Source organism: Orycteropus afer, unplaced genomic scaffold (assembly GCF_000298275.1).
Source record: "Orycteropus afer afer isolate SDZICR_OR568_19922 unplaced genomic scaffold, OryAfe1.0 scaffold00018, whole genome shotgun sequence".
Taxonomy (NCBI): domain Eukaryota; kingdom Metazoa; phylum Chordata; class Mammalia; order Tubulidentata; family Orycteropodidae; genus Orycteropus; species Orycteropus afer.
Genome location: NW_006921605.1, coordinates 6,965,010 through 6,982,919, shown reverse-complemented (window position 1 = coordinate 6,982,919; position 17,910 = coordinate 6,965,010). Strand labels below are relative to the sequence as shown.

General features: G+C 57.9%; 1 protein-coding gene across 1 annotated transcript in view; it reads left to right on the top strand.

Annotated features, from left to right (window-relative positions):
• Positions 1 to 17,880, top strand: part of LLGL2 (LLGL scribble cell polarity complex component 2) — a 27,939-nt gene extending 10,059 nt beyond the window's left edge. Inside the window, exons 2-25 of the mRNA XM_007959867.1 lie at positions 2,167 to 2,264; positions 3,707 to 3,788; positions 4,058 to 4,173; positions 4,895 to 5,053; positions 8,020 to 8,182; positions 8,301 to 8,433; positions 8,738 to 8,792; positions 9,403 to 9,557; positions 11,873 to 12,090; positions 12,165 to 12,232; positions 12,358 to 12,511; positions 12,588 to 12,692; positions 13,267 to 13,559; positions 13,650 to 13,800; positions 14,284 to 14,434; positions 15,065 to 15,181; positions 15,283 to 15,449; positions 15,966 to 16,230; positions 16,378 to 16,531; positions 16,834 to 16,862; positions 17,114 to 17,161; positions 17,336 to 17,378; positions 17,509 to 17,570; positions 17,816 to 17,880. Of these exons, the coding sequence (XP_007958058.1) occupies positions 2,167 to 2,264; positions 3,707 to 3,788; positions 4,058 to 4,173; positions 4,895 to 5,053; positions 8,020 to 8,182; positions 8,301 to 8,433; positions 8,738 to 8,792; positions 9,403 to 9,557; positions 11,873 to 12,090; positions 12,165 to 12,232; positions 12,358 to 12,511; positions 12,588 to 12,692; positions 13,267 to 13,559; positions 13,650 to 13,800; positions 14,284 to 14,434; positions 15,065 to 15,181; positions 15,283 to 15,449; positions 15,966 to 16,230; positions 16,378 to 16,531; positions 16,834 to 16,862; positions 17,114 to 17,161; positions 17,336 to 17,378; positions 17,509 to 17,570; positions 17,816 to 17,880 (3,051 nt within the window). The remainder of the gene's footprint in view (positions 1 to 2,166; positions 2,265 to 3,706; positions 3,789 to 4,057; positions 4,174 to 4,894; positions 5,054 to 8,019; positions 8,183 to 8,300; positions 8,434 to 8,737; positions 8,793 to 9,402; positions 9,558 to 11,872; positions 12,091 to 12,164; positions 12,233 to 12,357; positions 12,512 to 12,587; positions 12,693 to 13,266; positions 13,560 to 13,649; positions 13,801 to 14,283; positions 14,435 to 15,064; positions 15,182 to 15,282; positions 15,450 to 15,965; positions 16,231 to 16,377; positions 16,532 to 16,833; positions 16,863 to 17,113; positions 17,162 to 17,335; positions 17,379 to 17,508; positions 17,571 to 17,815) is intronic.
• The last annotated feature ends 30 nt before the right edge of the window (positions 17,881 to 17,910 follow it).

Below are 17,910 nucleotides of genomic sequence, written 5' to 3'. Positions count from 1 at the left end.
GGTGTGGTTTGGGCTTTGCTTCCGTAAAGACTGACAGCCTTGGAGACCCTGTGGGGCAGTTCCACTCATCCTGTAGGGTCTCTATGAGTCAGAAACAACTCACCAGCAGTGGGTTTCTAGTTTTTGGTTTTTCCCTGAGCTGTTGCTGCTGCTGCTGGTGGGGAAATGCTGCTGTCCCGGGAGCATTTCTTGACACCACCACTTCCTGCAGCCCTGCCTGAGGCCCCGGCACCCTAGTGCAGGCTGAGGCCCAGCGGCCCTCCTAGAAGGGCTTGTCGCCCCGTGGCCCATCCCGCCCCTGCCCTCACTTTCCCGGGAAGTGTTTGCATTCCAGATACTCCCCTATCTCACAGGGCTTATCCAGCCTCTGCATTTTTTACATAACTGAACGGGGACCTGGCCTGGCCTGGTGTCTCCAGGTACAGACATTTGGAGGCCACACCAGGTTCATGGCAAAGAGCAGGACCATGGGGACCCCACACCCCACTGGCCCCTGGTTTCCCCAGAATGAGCACTCAACTGGGATTCTCTTCCCTGGCCTGACCCCTGCATGGGGCCTCCTCCCACTGGGACTGGACTGGACAGGGTGTCAGTCAGCAGCTGAGTTTGCTAAGCCATTGCGCCAGCTGTCACCAGGACCTTATCTCTTTCTGCTACTTTGAGACCTGACAGCAGCTCAGTGATGCAGCTGAAGGGGAGGGCCCTGGGCCCACGAGGCGCCTCGTGGTGTACCCTTTGCTGCAGGTACAATCGCAGAGTCCCTGTGGTGAAAATCATCCATTGTTCTTTGAAGCAGCTGATTGGCTTCACTTTGCCCTGCTCCACTCCGGCTGTACAAGTTCACTGTCCTCTGGAGATGGCACGGTGGGGGCTGGGGCAGGTGTTAAGAAGCAAAACCAAAACACTTTCCTTCCCAAGGCTGGTTTGTCTGTGGACTTCTGTAGTGTTTACACTCATGCCTTTTAACCTGTAATTCCACCTCTGCCTAAGGTGATACTCCAAGTTGCAGGTAAAGATTTGAGCCAAGAAATGGTTGTCAACACGCCATTTGCAAAGATGCTAGAAACAAAGTAAATATTCAACAGCAGAGGCCTCTCTGGGGAGTATTCTACAGCCACTTAAAAATCATCTTAGGGCTTTTCAGAACCTGGGCTGGACCTAAGTGGGAAAAAGGCTACAAACTTATATGTGCACCTGAACACGTCCGTGTGTACATGTAGCATGATCTCAAGTACGTGCTGTTAGATAGATGTGTTTTACAGCGCTTAAACACAGACACACACATGCACATATTCACAAGCATAGGGAGGATTCAGATACCAGGATGTTAACCAGGGTTCCTTCCCGTGGCTGTAGAAGTGTGGGTCATTTTTGTTTTCTTTTTCTTTTCTATATGTTCAATATAGAAAATTATTCTCTAATAAGAGATGGGCAAACATATATGACACTTTTTGTGTGCCATGGAGTTGATCCCGACTCAGCAACTACAGGACAGAGGAGAACTGCCCCGTAGGGTTTCCAAGGCTGTCATCTTTCCTACAGACATGCAAAGGGCGCTGCAGAGATGTCCCCTCTGACAAGTTGGTGAAGAAGAACACCCAGCGTCACTTAGATCAGACGTTTAGGGCGGGCGAGAACTTGGAGAGTACAGAGCAGGCAACTGTCAGGCCACAGGGGTGGGCCTGGAGTGGTAGTGCAACCTGGCTTCCCAAATGACCAGATGCCTCCACTATATCAGTCCCCAAAACTTCCCTTGTCTGCCCACATCTACTAGACCCCCCAAGTACGCAGTAGGGCTGGGTCAGTCCCACGGGATGATAATGAAGGTACCAAGTCAGCTTTCCTGGAAAGTACCAAGTGACTGAGGTGCTATAGTAGAGAAGGAGCTTGCAGCAGTGGCCACGCAGCTGAGGACAGGGTTGGGGTGGATGGAGGGTGGGGCCTGGGTGGGCCTGGGTTTGGCTTCAACCCTCACAGGTGCTGGGGTAGGACCCTGCAAGTGACTGCTTCCTTCCTTCCTTTCCGCGTGGCTGCCCCAGAGGTCTGCTCGGGGCCGGCTCTGGGCCGTGGGTTCCACCGTGCCGGCACTGGCCCGGCCAGCGGTGGGGCCGGAGGGGCCGGTGCTGAGGCTGCGCCTGAGCCGCCACCACGTGACTCTTGTTGCAGACGGTGGAGCATGGCTTCCCACACCAGCCCAGTGCCCTTGGCTACAGCCCCTCCCTGCGCGTGCTGGCCATCGGCACCCGCTCCGGAGCCATCAAGCTGTATCCTTTCCTTGAGGCCTGCAGGGGACGGGGCCCGCGACCAGGGAGCGTTGGGGAAGAACACCAGCCTCCTATCCCATGCAGTCTGTTGAGATGAAAGCAGGAATCTTCATTCACTCCAGCTGCAGTGGGGGTGGCTCTTGAGGGGTACCCACCAGGCCATTTCTGGAACCCTGGGCCTACCTTTCTCTGCTTCCCTACCTCCCTCAGCTCTTCCTCCCACCAAAAAAGCAAACTGCAGGAACCCCTTGTCTCTGGGGACATTCCAGATGTCCCCTCAGGAGCCTGCCCTGAATGCTGGGAGTGGAGGCCAATTGTGGCCAAGAAATTTCTTTGCCTTTTTCCCTGACAAGGGTTCTGGGAGCGACTGGAGCTGTGTCCGTGCCTAGAGGCAGGGGTTGGAGATGGGAGTTGGGGGGCGGGGTGCTGGTTTGGGAAGGCAGCTGCTCTTCCACATTCCCTGCCCCCAAACACACGTGCACACCCACCTCCAAGAGTAGAGTGCTCTCGGCCGGACCAGCACAGATGACCTGGCCTGGTGTATGGATTGGCAGGGACAATCCTTCCCAGGTCTGCAGCTGGACCAGGGTCTCGTTGGGTCTTCTTTTATCCAGAGGACTAATTCTGGGGCTGACGGGGGCTCAGACCATCTTAGAGGCATGGGGTGGTTTTACCTCTTGGACTTCTCCTTGGCCCTGGTTGGCCTGGGCTGGGCTGAACTAGACATCTTGGAACACTCTCATGTACCCTGCATCTGACCTGAGCCCCCGGGATGTAAGCTGGGGCACTGAGAGGGCAGTCATCCTTGCTGAGCCCACTGGCACCCCCTCCAGCAAAGCTGTCCCTCCTTCCTGTTCCTCTTTCCTGTAGCTTAGGCGGAGTGGGGACAGGGGACTTCAGGGCAGCCACAGGTGGTGTACAGACAGGAGGGCTGGAGCCCCACTGCTGCTGCCAGCTTGGCCTGGCCTCTGCTGGTTAATCATTGCCAGGCTGTGGCCATATCCTGGTTACCAATCTGTTGCCAAGCCCCATGGGCCGTGGCTGCTAGGGGTGGGCGGGGGATGCCTTCTGTTTTCTTACGGGGCCAACAAGTGAGCTGATGGGTCTGTTGCAGCTCGGGTGGGGGTGGGGTGGGGCCTGCAGCACATAGTGGGGCCAAGTTAAAGCTTTGCCTTTCCAAGAGAGCCACCCCACCTGCCTGGCCAGGACAGCTCTTCGAGGTAGAGCTGGCTGTACCTTAGAGGTCAGGCCAAGAGAGAGCCCTTGGGGCCAGGGCCACTGCTGTCTCTTCACTGTTCCAGGAGCTGCCTTGGGGGCTGGACCAGCCTCCTCTGCTGCCAGGGTGCTGACCTTCCCTGCCATGTGGGCTCAGACATCTACACTCTAGGGCCTGGTGGGGATGGTGTCTGGCCTTCCCCAGCTTTTCCTGAGCCTGCTCCAAGCTATGGCGCCCCCGGGGTGGAGTTCATGGGGCTGCACCGTGAAAACAATGCTGTTGTGCAGATCCACTTCCTGCCGGGTCAGGTGAGGAGCCTGGCTGGGATGGGGCCTCCCCCGTGCCTCCCCATCCTCATGTCCTCCAGAAGGGATGGTGTGGACAGGCAGGCATTGGTGGCCCTGGGTTTGGTGCTGATGGAGGACTGAGACCACTGTCCCTTCCCCAGCTGGGTTCCACGGGCTGGCCTAAGAGTAACGGGGGGCTGTTGGTCCCTAGTGCTCTTTGCTGGGCCCCCAGTGTGTAGAGGCCACTGTGAACCTGGCCCTCCCTGTCCCCGGCCCTGTTCTCTCCCTAGTGCCAGCTGGTCACCCTGTTGGACGACAACAGCCTACATCTCTGGAGCCTGAAGGTCAAAGTTGGGGTGTCGGAGCTGCAGGAGGAGGAGAGCTTCACCCTGCGTGGCCCCCCAGGGTAAGCACTAGGGCCCCTCCTTCTCCCAGCCAGCCTGACCCCTGCGGGGGGAGGGTGGGTGGCAATTACCCTCTGAAGGGCCTTAGCCTTGGAGAAACACCATTCTAGGCTCCCCTGTCGGCTCTGCACCTGTTGAAGCACCTGCAAATAACTACCCTTAATCTTCAGTTTTAAAAATCAACTTTATAGGTTTGCTTTGAGTATTAAAAAGATAATTCATATTAAACTCCTAGTGAACTACCACATACAAATCAATCAGTGCAAGGAGCCGTTTAACTGAAGTTCGGTTAATCTAAGGAAGGTGGAGTGTCCCCACATGAAGCTCTCAGATTTCTGAGATTGTTGTTAGTCGCTGTAGTTGTTGCAGCCTCAGTAGGGCCTGGTGTGTGTTTAAGCCACCACAGCTCCATCCTCGGGTGTCCTGGATGGAGCAGGTGGGCCGCCGCCTCCCTCCCTCTGTCCCCACGGAATGGGGCATTTTTCCTGCCTCCTAGCCCAAGCTGTCCGCCATCTCTGCCCTATCTTGTCAGAGAGTAGCCAATATTTGTCCTGGCCCAAGACCCTGTGGGCCCTGCCTGCTAACAGACCTCTCGGACCTGTTTTTCCTAAGCATAGCCTTTCCTGGGGGAGGGGAGGGAGCCAGGAGTCGGGGGACCCTGTATGTGGGGTTCCCCCCTGCCTGGGCAGCAGAAAGCTCACGGGCAGCCATTCCTGCCTGCAGGGCCGCCCCCAGTGCCACACAGATCACTGTGGTCCTGCCACACTCCTCCCGCAAGCTGCTCTACCTGGGCACCGAGAGCGGCAACGTGTTTGTGGTGCAGCTGCCGGCCTTCCGCGCGCTGGAGGACAGGACCATCACCTCTGATGCCGTGCTGCAGCGGTGAGCCCAAGCCCTGTGCCCTGGGGGCCATCCACTCCAGGGAGGTCCAGCCTCTCCCTTTGTTGCCCAGTAACGGCTCTCGGGGTCTTAATGTTTCTCCTGGGAAGTCTAATGGTAGGAGGAGGGTCTCGGCTCCACATGTGACCCCCAATCTGAGAATCTGTCATGCAGTCATGTGTTGGCATCATGGCACCGACAGTGCACTTGGGGACAACTTGCCACCTCATTTTAAAGTGAGGAAACCAAGCTTCACAGTTGTCTGTGAAGCTTCACCAACTCCTAGTCTGTGCTCTTTGCACCAATACTGTGTTTTTCAAACCTCCCCACGTGAGCTGGGACAGCTCACTGCTGGCTGCTTTATGTTTGGGGCTCCGTGTGGAGCTTCCATGCACACACAGTCTAAGTGGCCAAAAGCCTTGTTAACCACAATCCTGTAGGCTTGTTGAAATAGTTGGTGATGCTCACGGGGAGTCTGATAGGGTCTGAGCGTGGAGGGGGCAGGGGAGGAGACAAAGGAGTCTGGCAGGGGCTTGTAGGGCCGGGTGAGTAGTGGTGGATGATTCTGCAGGACCAGGGGACAGGGAGTAGTAGCCCAGGGTGCTGGGTTGGTGACACCAGGCCGGACCTGCCTCCAAAGGCTGTGGAGCGGGCACACTGGTACACATGCACACACATACACACACACATATACACATAGCCATCCAATCCGTTAGCAGCCAGGTGGTGATGCAGCAGGGCCTGGCTGGGTTGGGAGGATTCCTGTAAGGGGCTAGGTCTCTTTGAGCACAATCCTCTGTGCCCTTCCCATCCAGTAGGGCAGGGTCAGGGCAGTATGACCACAGTCAGACACAGACGGCTTGCAGGCACAGTTGGATCTTAGCACGGGCATCTAGTTTGTGCTGGGTCTCAACACCTGGTAGACCTCTGACTCCAGCTTTTGGTAGCTGATGGGAGTCTGGTTGGTAGGGGCCTTCCCCTGCTACTTGACCACCCAGCTGGGCTCTCCCGGTGCAAGGACCTGAGGTCCTTCCCCATTGCCAGGCAACATTCTTTCAGCTGCATTTTGTCAACATTTATCTGAACGTTTTCAAAAATCTAGCTACTCTGTCTGAGGATGTGTCCATCTAAAGAAGGAAGGATGCATATAAAAGATCCAGGCCTAGGACTGATCATTACAGGGCTGTTTTCAATGGCAAAAAGTCAGAAACCTCTGCTTGTCTAACAGTTGTCATTTCTGTAGAGGCATTGTTTGCAGTCATGGAGAATATTTAAACATGTGAGAAAATGGCCATGGTCTATTTTGGTGGGAAAAAAAGCACGTTACATAGCGGTATGTACGGTAAAGTTCCCATTTCTGTGGAAATAAGTGAAGGTAGGCGTGCAGGTGCACAGTTGCCGAGGAACGTGGGGTGGGGGGCCAGCCACCATCACTGCTGTCCCCAAGCTCCTCTTTGATGAGGTTCCAGATGCTTTTCTGTTTTTCAAGATGGTGCAATTCTCACTTTGTTTACTTTTAATTTAAAAGAGTTTTATTTTGTAATGGTATAAGCAGCATTACAGAGAACCTTTTTCAAAAATGAAAATCTTTACAGATAAAGTCCCTGGTGAACAGAGTTCCTTTTTGTGGCCTTTCCAGGGTATATCTGATCCCTACCTCACAGAGATCAGCCTTGGGCTAATCTTGAATTACTTATTAACCCCCCTGAGGCCAGACAGGCTCTGATCATTATTACTACCACCACCTATGACCCTCATTTTACAAGGTTAAAGTTCCGTTGACACCTGTCAGTTCTCACCTAGAAAGACCAGTTACTGGCAGGCAGGTCTGGGGACTTAGGTAGGTACAGGGGGTTTGGGTTGAATCAGTCTTTGTCTACAGGTGCCCTTGGGGCTGTTTCCATCTTCTACTTAATGTGTTTAGTATTAAGGTGTTCTGGTGGCACCGTGATTAAGGCAGTTAGTTGATTGTTAACCAGAAGGTTAGTGGTTCAAACTCACCAGCCTCTCCACAGAAAGAAGATGGGACAGTCTACTTCTGTAAAGATTTACCACCTCGGAAACCCAAAGGGGTCGCTCTGAGTAGAGATCAACTCAATGGCAGTGAGTTTGGTTTGGTTTTTGGGTCTTTAGGGTTGGCTCTTGGTCCTGGGCCTGCTGCCTCATGGTCTTCTGTTGGCTGCTGTACTTCCAGCCTTTCCCTCCACATTCCAGGCCCAGAGTGGAACTTAGAGCATTGAGGTTCAAACTGACATAGATTTCTGCTTTTCAGGTTTAAATTTTGTTGTTGTTGAAGCAGTTTGTTTTATATATATATATTCACCATAATTTTAAAACTTTTTGTTATGAAATACCATTTACTTACAGAAATGCACTAAATATAAACATAAACCAAACCAAACTAAGCTCACTGCCATCAAGTCAGTTCAGCTCATAGTGACCCCCTTTGGGTTTCCGAGGCAATAAACTTTATGGAAGTAGATTGCCCCTCCTTCCTTCCATGGAGCAGCTAGTGGGTTTGAACTGCCAGCCTTCTGCTTAGTAGTCAAGTGCCTTGGGTACTATGCCCCCAGAGCTCCAAATATAAACATACAGCTTAACAAATTCTTGTAAAGTAAGGTCCTCCTTAGCCACCACCACACCAGGTAAAGCAATGGAACTTTACCAGCGCCTTGAGACCCCAGACTCTTCCTAGTCCTGACCCCCTCCCTGCCCCGGAGGTAAATAGCACGTTGACCTTTCTGCCTTTCTTTTGCCACCTACACTTGCATCCTGTGGGGTTTATAATCACAAATGTCACTTTCTTGTTTTCCTCACTGTTCCTCTGCCCCGACAGTGTCCTAAGGATCTTTTGGTGCTGGCACACTCAGCATCCGTGCTGCCTGGAGTGCCAGCCTGCAGTTGTGCCCTTGCTCATTGCCCAGTCAGTGGCCAGCATGGGCTCACAGCTCACCCCCCCCCCTCCCCAGGTTGCCAGAGGAGGCCCGTCATCGGCGGGTGTTTGAGCTGGTAGAAGCCTTGCAAGAGCACCCCCGAGACCCCAACCAGATCCTGATTGGCTACAGCCGGGGCCTTGTCGTCATCTGGGATCTGCGGGACAGCCGTGTACTCTCCCATTTCCTCAGCAGCCAGGTAGGAGGTGCCGGGGACTGGGGCAGGGGCCACGCTGCTCCCCGGGCACCCACACATCACACGCGCAGTCTCCACCCCCAGTCCATGCCTGCTCTCTCTCTCTGTCTCTCCTCTGAAGCAATTAGAGAACGTGTGCTGGCAACGTGACGGCCATCTGATTGTCAGCTGCCATTCCGATGGCAGCTACTGCCAGTGGCCCATGTCCGGCGACGCCCAGCAATTGGAGGCCCTGCCCAGCTGCATGCCTTACGGTCAGTGCTGCCCACCACCTGAGGGTCGCTTTCAGCATGCAGAGCAATGCCTCTCTGTCTGGTTGGTCTTCCCTAGATTCAGGTGTGGGGCCAAAGCACAGAAGCAAAGGCTGGGACCCAGAAAGGGTAACACCTTTGTCCACAGCCACACAGCAGTGTGCTGATGCCTAGCGTGGCTTTCTCCAGACCGCTTGGAGCTAGAGTCCTGTGCGGAGGTCCACTACAGGACCTGGGCGTGGGGGTTCTTCCCCAGGTTGTCTACGAGCCTGGGAGGACCTGTTGAAGCTTGTTTGTTTTCTCTTAGGTCCCTTTCCCTGCAAAGCTATTACCAAACTCTTCTGGCTGACCACCAGGAAGGGGTAAGTGTCAGTGCTCTGTTCTCTCCCATGCCCGAGCCTTCCTGGAGGCTGGGAGGGCCTCCCGGGCCTCTGCTTGGGGGAGATGGCACCTCGTGCACGGCTTTGGGTCCTACATGGAGGTGTTGGATCCTGGGCAGAAGAGGAGGCAAACTTGCTGCAGCTCGCAAGGACTAAATTCTTGCATGATCCAATCCCCTCCTTCCCCTCTACCCTCTGAGAGGTTTAGATTGGCAGGTTTCCAGCTGTTTTTATCAGCAGACCCATTTCTTCACATGAAACCACAGGGAGCCCCCCCCCCCAGTGTATTGGGATAAGGGGGCTGCTGTGTTTGAAGCAGGAGTGGCACAGAATCAGACCCCCAGCCTGGACACCCACCCCAAGGTCTCCCGGGCTGTGGTAGTCTCAGCCCTGGAAGAGATGGGTGGGATCCAACCCCACCCATCCTGGGGACTCTGAGTGAGCGCTTGTCTTAAGGTTGTACAGAATGGCCCAACGCTGGGCTGTGGGGCCCTGGGCACTGCCCTCTGGGCTCTAGAAAAGCCTGTGCTGGCAGCCCACCTCGGGAACTGTGTCAGGAGCCCCGGTCCACACCGCTCTCGTGTGTCCCCAGGCTGCCCTTCACCGTCTTCCAGGGTGGCATGCCACGGGCCAGCTATGGGGACCGCCACTGCATCTCGGTCATCCACGGCAGCCAGCAGACCGCCTTCGACTTCACCTCCCGCGTCATTGACTTCATTGTCCTTGCCGAGGTGGACCCCACAGCTGGTGGGCATTCTTCCAGAGTGGGTGTGGGCAGCAGTGGGGAGAGAGGATGGTGCCATCAATCAAGAGGAGGGGCTTTTGCAAGAGTTCCCTAACCTGCCACTGTCCGGAGACCCTAGCCCCACTGTGCCCCTTTGCAGTGTCACCAAAGCCAGCAACCCAGTCAGTCCAATTCTCCCCCTCCCTGCAAGCCTTCCCATCTAGGGCCAGCCTGTGGCATCGTCCTTCCTGGCCACTCTGCCCACCTGTAAGCTCTTTGCCCTTCTTGGGGCTCTGGGGGGACAGGTCTGTGTGATTAGGTTTAACACACACTCCCCTACTTAGGCAAGGGGCTCTTTTTTGCTTCCCTTTGGGGTGGGGCAGAAGGTGGCAGTGGGGCCAGCTCTGAGCAGCCCTCCTGGAGCTCGGGCAGATCAGCAAAGGCCTGAGGCAGCTTCATCCATGGGGTGACAGGCCAGACCAGAAATAGCTGATGTTGAAACTGAGAGAGCCGGCCGGGCCAGTGCTGTGGGAGGGAGGGGCCAGGCAAGCACTCCAGGAAGGAGGGACCCCTCTCTAATGACTCTGGCCCAGCCTGCCCCAAGGCCCCAGGTGAGGGGAAGCACTCTCTCCAGGACACCGAGGGTCTGTGTCCTCTCACCACCTTTAAGAGAGAATCCCACCCTCCTTTTCCTCCTCCTTCTGCCTCTTCACGCTCCTCATGCTTGATACCGGGCTGCTGAAAGGAGCATCCAGCTCTGCCCTTCCAAACACGCCAAGTTGGCTTGGTATAGCCTGGGGGCTCTCCCTGGGCAAGAAGGCTGGGCTCTGATGGCCCCGTTCCCCTTGGCTGGTCAGGTTCTCTGATCCCCATCAGAGGAGGAGACAGGAGAGAAGTTAAGCTGGTGTTTAAGTGAGGCTCTCTGGGGCTGGCACCCTCCTATGATTGACATGGGTATGGAATGGAAAGTGTAACCTCTCAGGCGATGTGGGTGCCTGAGGCTGCCACATGCTCTGGCCGGCCTGGGGCTCCAGCTGGACTGTCCTGGGCAGGCTTCCTGTTTTATTGAACACTTACTCCAAGCCAGGGACAGAACCAGTAAAGCCCCTGTCCTTGAAGGACTTGGAACATGGGGAGACAGTGAACTGGTCACAGAGGCTGAGTGCTGAGAACAAACGGGACAGGTGAGGGCGGTGGGTGGGTGCTGATTAGACAGGGCGTCAGGGAGGACCTTGCAGAGACAGGGATATATTTGAACAGCTCCGCAGGGGAACAGAGACTCGGAGCTGGGAAAGCTCTCGGCCTGCAGAAAGGATGGGCTGCTCCTTTCAGAGTCCATGCTGTGTGGGGGCAAGGCATGGGCCTGGGTCCCAGGGAGCTGACAGCTTCCCTAGGCCTGGAGGGAAAACGCCAGCCTAGCTTCCAGAAGGAGCACCCTGATGTGGAGAGGCATCGAGGCCGGACCTCTGCACTGGCTGTCAGCCCGGAGGGTGGGCTGGAGGTGGTTTCCCAGACTGGGCTCTGAGGGGGCCCCATGGCCTCAGGAAGCTGGGAAACCAGCCTGGTCTGGGGGGAAGGGCTTAGGAACCTGGGTGGAAAGGAGGGGTCCTGCTTGCTTCTCTTCCCAGAGACCTTTTATAAAAGAGACTAGAGGGTAGAGATCCCTCTGGGTACCCAGACCCACCCTGCAAGAAGCCTGAGGGACAGGTGGGGGCAGGCCACAGGGCCTGCACTCTGGCCTAAGGCCTCTGTCTAGTGGGCATGGGGTCCGACTTCACTTGTTCACCCATCCAGTGCACTGGTTGAGCACTGACTGGGAGCCCCTAAGGCCTGGTGCACCCAGGGCCAGGCAACACCCCCTGTAGCTTGTGGTACGGCAAGAGCGTCACCAGGCACCACTGAGCCAGGGCTAGTGGCTGCAGGTAGGGAGGGCAGGCCTCTCAGGAGGGAGCTCAGGAAGAGGATGGGCAGAGCCTGGCTGGAGCCCTGACTCTGGGTTGGTGTCCCCTGTCCGTCCAGCCTGTGCTTTTACACTCGGTAGCTTTCCAGACAGACTCAAGGCTGCTCCCCAACACCTGGTATCCTTCTGGGGGTAAAAGGGTTCCACTCATGCAGCCAAGAGTTGGGGCTTTCTTGCTGCATCCCCCCACGTGGTTTGAGGCTTCCTCTGGGGCCCCAAGGCTGCAGCTCCTAAGCTAGCTGAGCATCAGAATTTCCCAGGGAGCTTGCTTTTCATGCAGATTTCCTGCCTCCAGCCCTGGAGCTCTGACTTTGGGGCCAAATGGGCACAGTGCTTCCTACTGGCTCCTGTGCTCACTGACCCTTGACCTGTCCCCAGCCTTTGATGACCCCTATGCCCTGGTGGTGCTGGCTGAGGAGGAGCTGGTGGTGATTGACCTGGTGACACCTGGCTGGCCACCGGTGCAGCTGCCCTACCTGGCCTCCCTGCACTGCTCTGCCATCACCTGCTCCCATCATGTCTCCAACATCCCCCTGAAGCTGTGGGAGCGCATCATTGCTGCCGGCAGCCGACAGAGTGCACACTTCTCCACCATGGTAGGTCAAGCCCCACACACCCCTCCCCAGCTTCAAGGCCACATTCTCCACGGACGTGTCTGTCTCTTCTCCAGGAGTGGCCTATTGACGGGGGCACCAGCCTGGCCCCAGACCCACCCCAGAGGGACCTGCTGCTCACAGGGTAGGTGACTTTGATGCCAGTCTCCTCCTTGTGGGATGTGAGAATGGGAGTGGCATCCACAGTCTGTGGGCAGAGTCCCTGGCCCCTGCATCCCTCTCATGGCAGCAGGTGTGCTCTGCCCCCAGGCACGAGGATGGCACCGTGCGGTTCTGGGATGCCTCGGGCGTCTGTTTGCGGCTGCTATACAGACTCAGCACTGTACGGGTATTCCTCACTGACACAGATCCCAGTGAGAACCTCCATGCCCAGGGCGAGGACGAATGGCCCCCACTACGCAAGGTGAGGCCATGTGCCTGGGAGCTGGGAATGGCGGGGGCAGGCCGGATGCACTCATGAGCTCCTCTCCCCTGGTCAGGTGGGCTCTTTCGACCCCTACAGTGATGACCCCCGGCTAGGCATCCAGAAAATTTTCCTCTGCAAATACAGCGGCTTCCTGGCTGTGGCAGGCACAGCGGGACAGGTAGCAGGCTGGGCCGGGCAGAGGGGTCTTTGGGGCGGGGTTGGTGACTTGGGCAGTATCCAGGCCGGTGACCTTCCTTTCATGAGAGAGGGAGAGTAAGGACAGGAACCAGCCCCCGGAGAGCACATCCCGATATGTCAGCAGGAGTATCATCAAGTCCCTGCCCCTCTGTGCCCTTCCTGTGGACGAGGGTGCTTGGTGCCATTAGAGGAAGGTCCTCGGAGTGGGGAGTCCCTGGGTGGTGCATACAGTTAACGCACTCGGCTGTTAACCACAAGGTTGGGGGTTCGAGTCCACCTAGAGGAGTCTGGGAAGAAGGGCCTAGAGATCTGGTTCTAAGACGTCAGCTGTTGGACAGCCAGTGGAGTAGTGTTCCATCCTGACACGGGTGGGTCACCGAGACTCAGAATCAGTTCACTGGCAGCTGGTTTGGTTTTGGTCTCAGGGTAATGGGATAGCCTCCAGGAATCAGAAGTACTGGCAGAGGCTGGGCCCTGGGGCTCGGCCTGGATCCCGAGCCCTTTCTGGGCCCAGCAGTTGGGGTCACTGAGAGGCCTGCTTCCCACCCCACCAGGTGCTGGTGCTGGAGTTGAATGACGAGGCTGCAGAGCTCACGGTGCAGCAGGTGGAGGCAGACCTGCTGCAGGACCAGGAGGGCTACCGCTGGAAGGGCCACGAGCGCCTGTGTGCCCGCCCAGGCCCCGTGAGCTTCGAGCCCGGCTTCCAGCCCTTCGTGTTGGTGCAGTGCCAGCCCCCAGCCGTGGTCACCTCCCTGGCCCTGCACTCCGAGTGGCGGCTCGTGGCCTTTGGCACCAGCCACGGCTTTGGCCTCTTCGACCACCAACAGCGGCGGCAGGTCTTTGTCAAGTGAGCAGCTCTCCCAGGTGGGCAGGACCGGCCGGGGCCAAGTGAGGCGCCCTGGGCGTGGCAGCCAGCACGGCCTGACATCTACCTCAGGTGCACACTGCATCCCAGTGACCAGCTGGCCCTGGAGGGTCCCCTGTCCCGCGTCAAGTCCCTGAAGAAGTCCCTACGCCAGTCCTTCCGCCGGATGCGCCGGAGCAGGGTGTCCAGCCGGAAGCGGCGGCCGGGTGGCCTGCTGGGAGAGGTGAAGCTGAGACAGAGCCCAGCTGTCGGCAGTGGGTCCCCGCTACCCTGTCCCCATCCCCAAGCTTGCTCAGCGGCTACAACACAGACCCCATGTCCTGATGCCAAGGGTCGTAGCCTGCCCCACCACCCACCAACCATGACCTCAGATATGTCTCGTTAGTTCTCTGTGCCTCAACTTCCCTAAGTGGAACACGAGAATCATTGTAATGCCTACCTTAGAGCTAAGTCCTCAGTGCATTAGCTATTTTTTCTTGTTATTCTGTTCCTTTATCCCTACCATGTGTGGGAGGACAGAGGGCTCCCCATTGCCCACCCCTACCCTGGACATTTCCCATTTGGACTCGGTCTCCTGGGATCCAGGCCAGGCAGGGCTTTGCATTGGGCTGTAGCCAGTCTTCCCCTGGTAGAACAGCATGGACCCAACAGTGCCCCAGGGAAGGGCTGCCAGAGCCCCTACTCAGGCCCGGCCCACCCACCACAGGTGCCAGAGGCCAGCTCCAAGGTGGAGCGTGCCGGCATTCAGAACATGGAGCTGGCGCCCGTGCAGCGCAAGATCGAGGCCCGCTCGGCGGAGGACTCCTTCACCGGCTTCGTTCGCACGCTCTACTTTGCTGACACCTACGTGAGGGACAGTGAGTGGCCAGCCGGGGTGGGGGGACCCAGGTGGGTAGCCCCTAGCATAAAGGCATGTGGAAGGCTGCTACCTGTCTGACTAGTGGGACCCTAGGCAGGGTCTTCCTGGGACTAGGAGGAGACCAGAGCCCTTCCTGGGCCTTAGAGTCAGGTGGTCTGGGGTGCACATACAGGATCCACCACTATCTGGAAGTCTGGCCTTAAACACAACTCTTGACTGTTTTGGACCTCAGCTCGCCCCATCAGAGAGGCTATGAGGGCCAGAGAGGGTTGGCTTGTCTGGCTGTTCCCCGCCACTCTGTGCCTCCTCAAAGGGCAGGGGTCGAGTGGGTGACCACTACTTTATCTGAGCTGCTGCCAAGCTGCTCTGGGTGTGGGAGCTTCTGTGTAGGGGCCTTTGTGGCTGTCTGTCCCATCCTGCATCCCAGGGAGAGGCAGGGCCATAGCTTCTCTACTTTACAGAGGAAGAAACTGGGGTTCACAGAAGTTCTGGCCTGACTTAGAAGCAGCCAGGTAGTGTGTGGGCAGCCCAGGAAGCGAGCCCAGGTTGCCTGCCCAAGTCCTAGAGAGCACTTCCCTACCCTCTTCCTGGAAGCAGGCTAATACCCAAAACCTTTGCCCCTGGGCAGGCTCCCGCCACTGCCCCTCACTGTGGGCTGGTACCAATGGCGGTACCGTCTATGCCTTCTCCTTGCGCGTGCCCCCTGCCGAGCGGAGGATGGATGAGCCTGTGCGGGCAGAGCAGGGTGAGCTCTGGGCAGGGGTGAGGGCAGTGGGTGTTTGCCCAGTTTTGCTAGGGTGGGTGGTGTACTCAGCCACATACCTACCACCCCGCTCCTTCCCATAGCCAAGGAGATCCAGCTGATGCACCGTGCACCTGTGGTGGGCATCCTGGTACTAGACGGACACAGCGTGCCCCTCCCCGAGCCCTTGGAGGTGGCCCACGACCTGTCTAAGAGCCCAGACATGCAGGGAAGCCACCAGCTGCTGGTCGTATCTGAGGAGCAGCTCAAGGTGGTGCAGGGGAGAGGCGGGGTTTCTCAGGGTGCTGTGGCAGGGGTAGGGGGAAGGGGCAGAGGCAGGGCCCCCAGGGTGGTCCCCCGGGTTCTGTGTGGGTAGAGGTGGTGTCCCCAGCGTGCCAAGGTTTCTAGGAGTACCTGGGACATCTGAGGGCTTAGAACCTGGGCACAAATGACAATGGCAGGGACTCACCTGTGTAAGGTGTTCTGAGGTCTGAGGGGTTGCAGAGACACAGGAAACAAGGGGGTCTTGTGTAGAATTCCCAGGCCCCAGGGGCAAAGAGAGGGGCACTGAAGAAGGACCTGTTTGTGGAAAGGACACCAAACCCAGACAAGGAAATAAACAGCCTTTTTGTTCTGCTCCAAGTGCCAGTGACTGTGAGTGAGAGAGCTCGGGAAGCCCCTGCCTCGGAGATGCCCGGGGCGGGCTGGCCCAGCATAGCCAGCGGTAACAGTGGGCAGGCAGGCCAGGGATCTTCACCTGGTGTGACTGGCCGTCCTGTGCCCCCAGGTGTTTACACTACCCAAGGTCAGTGCCAAGCTGAAGCTGAAGCTGACGGCCTTGGAGGGTTCACGGGTGCGGCGGGTCAGCGTGGCCCATTTCGGCAGCTGTCGGACCGAGGACTACGGGGAGCATCACCTGACCATCCTCACCAACCTGGGTGATATCCAGGTGGTCTCCTTGCCCCTGCTCAAGCCCCAGGTGCGCTTCAGCTGCATCCGCCGGGAGGATGTTAGTGGCATCGCCTCTTGTGTCTTCACCAAATACGGCCAAGGTGTGCAGGCAGCAGGCGTGAGCAGGGATGGGTGGGTGTGTGTATGGGGGTGGGAGGAGTCCTGAGGCCCTAATCACCCCTCCCGGAGCCTCAGGACCCAGGGGACTGTGGTCAGCCTCACCTGCCAGGTTCCCCTCTTTTCCCCAGGTTTCTACCTGATCTCCCCCTCGGAGTTTGAGCGCTTCTCTCTCTCCACCAAGTGGCTGGTTGAGCCCCGGTGTCTGGTGGAATCCACAGAAACCAAGAACCACAGCCGCCCCCGTAACGGGGCGGGCCCTGAGAAGGCTGTGGGCCGAGCCAGGTGGGTGAAAGGGGACAGCCTTTGCCACAGCCTCTCCCTCCCCTGGACACCCTGAGACACTAGTGACTGGCCAGAGTCCCCCCATTAAGTGGTAACCATGAACCTAGTGTACTTCTCTGCTCCTTCCACCTCTCTCCTCTCCCCTCCCTTCCCTGTAAGCCACCAGTCCTGGCTGGGCTGTTTCCCTCCCAACGTCCCCTGCACAGGGAGGCCCAGCAGGTTCATCTCATCCCATGGGACAGGTCTTTCAGAACTGGGTGGGGAGCCTAGTGCCCTAGTCCTCACTGTTTCTCCGCTTCCAGGAACTCAGGGAGCCAGAGTGATGGAGATGGTAAGACAGGCCTCTGGGGGCCGAGGGGGTAGAGGCTGAGCATACCCAGCCCAGACCTGGGGAGGGGACAGAGACGTGGGACCCCAAGTGAGCAGGCAGTGTTGGGGCTGGAGTGAAAATAGCATTCCTTCCCCCTGGGTTCAAGCACCCCCACCCCACCCCATGAGAGGGAGTTGGGGTGGCCCCGTGAGAGGGAGCCGGGGTGGGGGAGGCCCAGGACAGGGCTTGCTGACCCAGACTTTGCCTTCCAGAGAGGTCTCCAGGGCCCGTGATGGAGCACGCATTGCTCAATGATGAGAGTGAGTTGGGGTGGAGGGTGGGGGGGTTCCCACGGGAGATGCAGAAGGCCAGGATGGGACCAAGGGCCATTTCCCTCAGGGGACAGGTCCATCCAGCACCCAGCAAAAGGGGGGGAATGGGCTGCGTTGCCCAGCCCCGCTGGCCTCACAGCCCTCTGTCCACCCGGCCTGCAGGAGTGCTGAAGGAGATCCAGAGCACGCTGGAGGGGGACCGAGCGTAAGTCACTTGCTAGGTGCGCCAGCGGCCAAGGCTCTGGGCGGCCACCAGGAGAGCCTGGGATGGAGGGTCCTGGTCTGGCCGCCCCGAGTCCCGGCAGATGGTGACTGCCCTGTCTTTGCTGGTGCAGGAGCTCTGGGGATTGGCGATCTCGGAGAGTGGCGATTGGGTACAGCCTCAGCAATGGAGGAGGTAGGGGCTCTGCAGACTGCTGCTGCGGGGAGGGCAGAAGGAAGAGCCCTTTCTCCCTCCGCCGGGCCCCTGAAGGCCTCGGGTCCACCCCAGCCCTGACACATGGCCCGATGGTCCTGGAAACGTCCACACCTGGGCTCAGGGTGGGCGGCTAAGACCCTCTGTCTCCTATAGCAGAGTGATTGGAGGGCGTCCACAGCACTGGTGAACACACTACTGAGCCCGTCTTGGGGCACTGCCCCCAGCTGGACAGGCCGAGGACTGGGCTACACGGCGTCACCCCGGGTCTCGCCCTGCTGCTGGCCTCTAGAGAGGAGAGACCCCAAGCCTGGGGCCACCC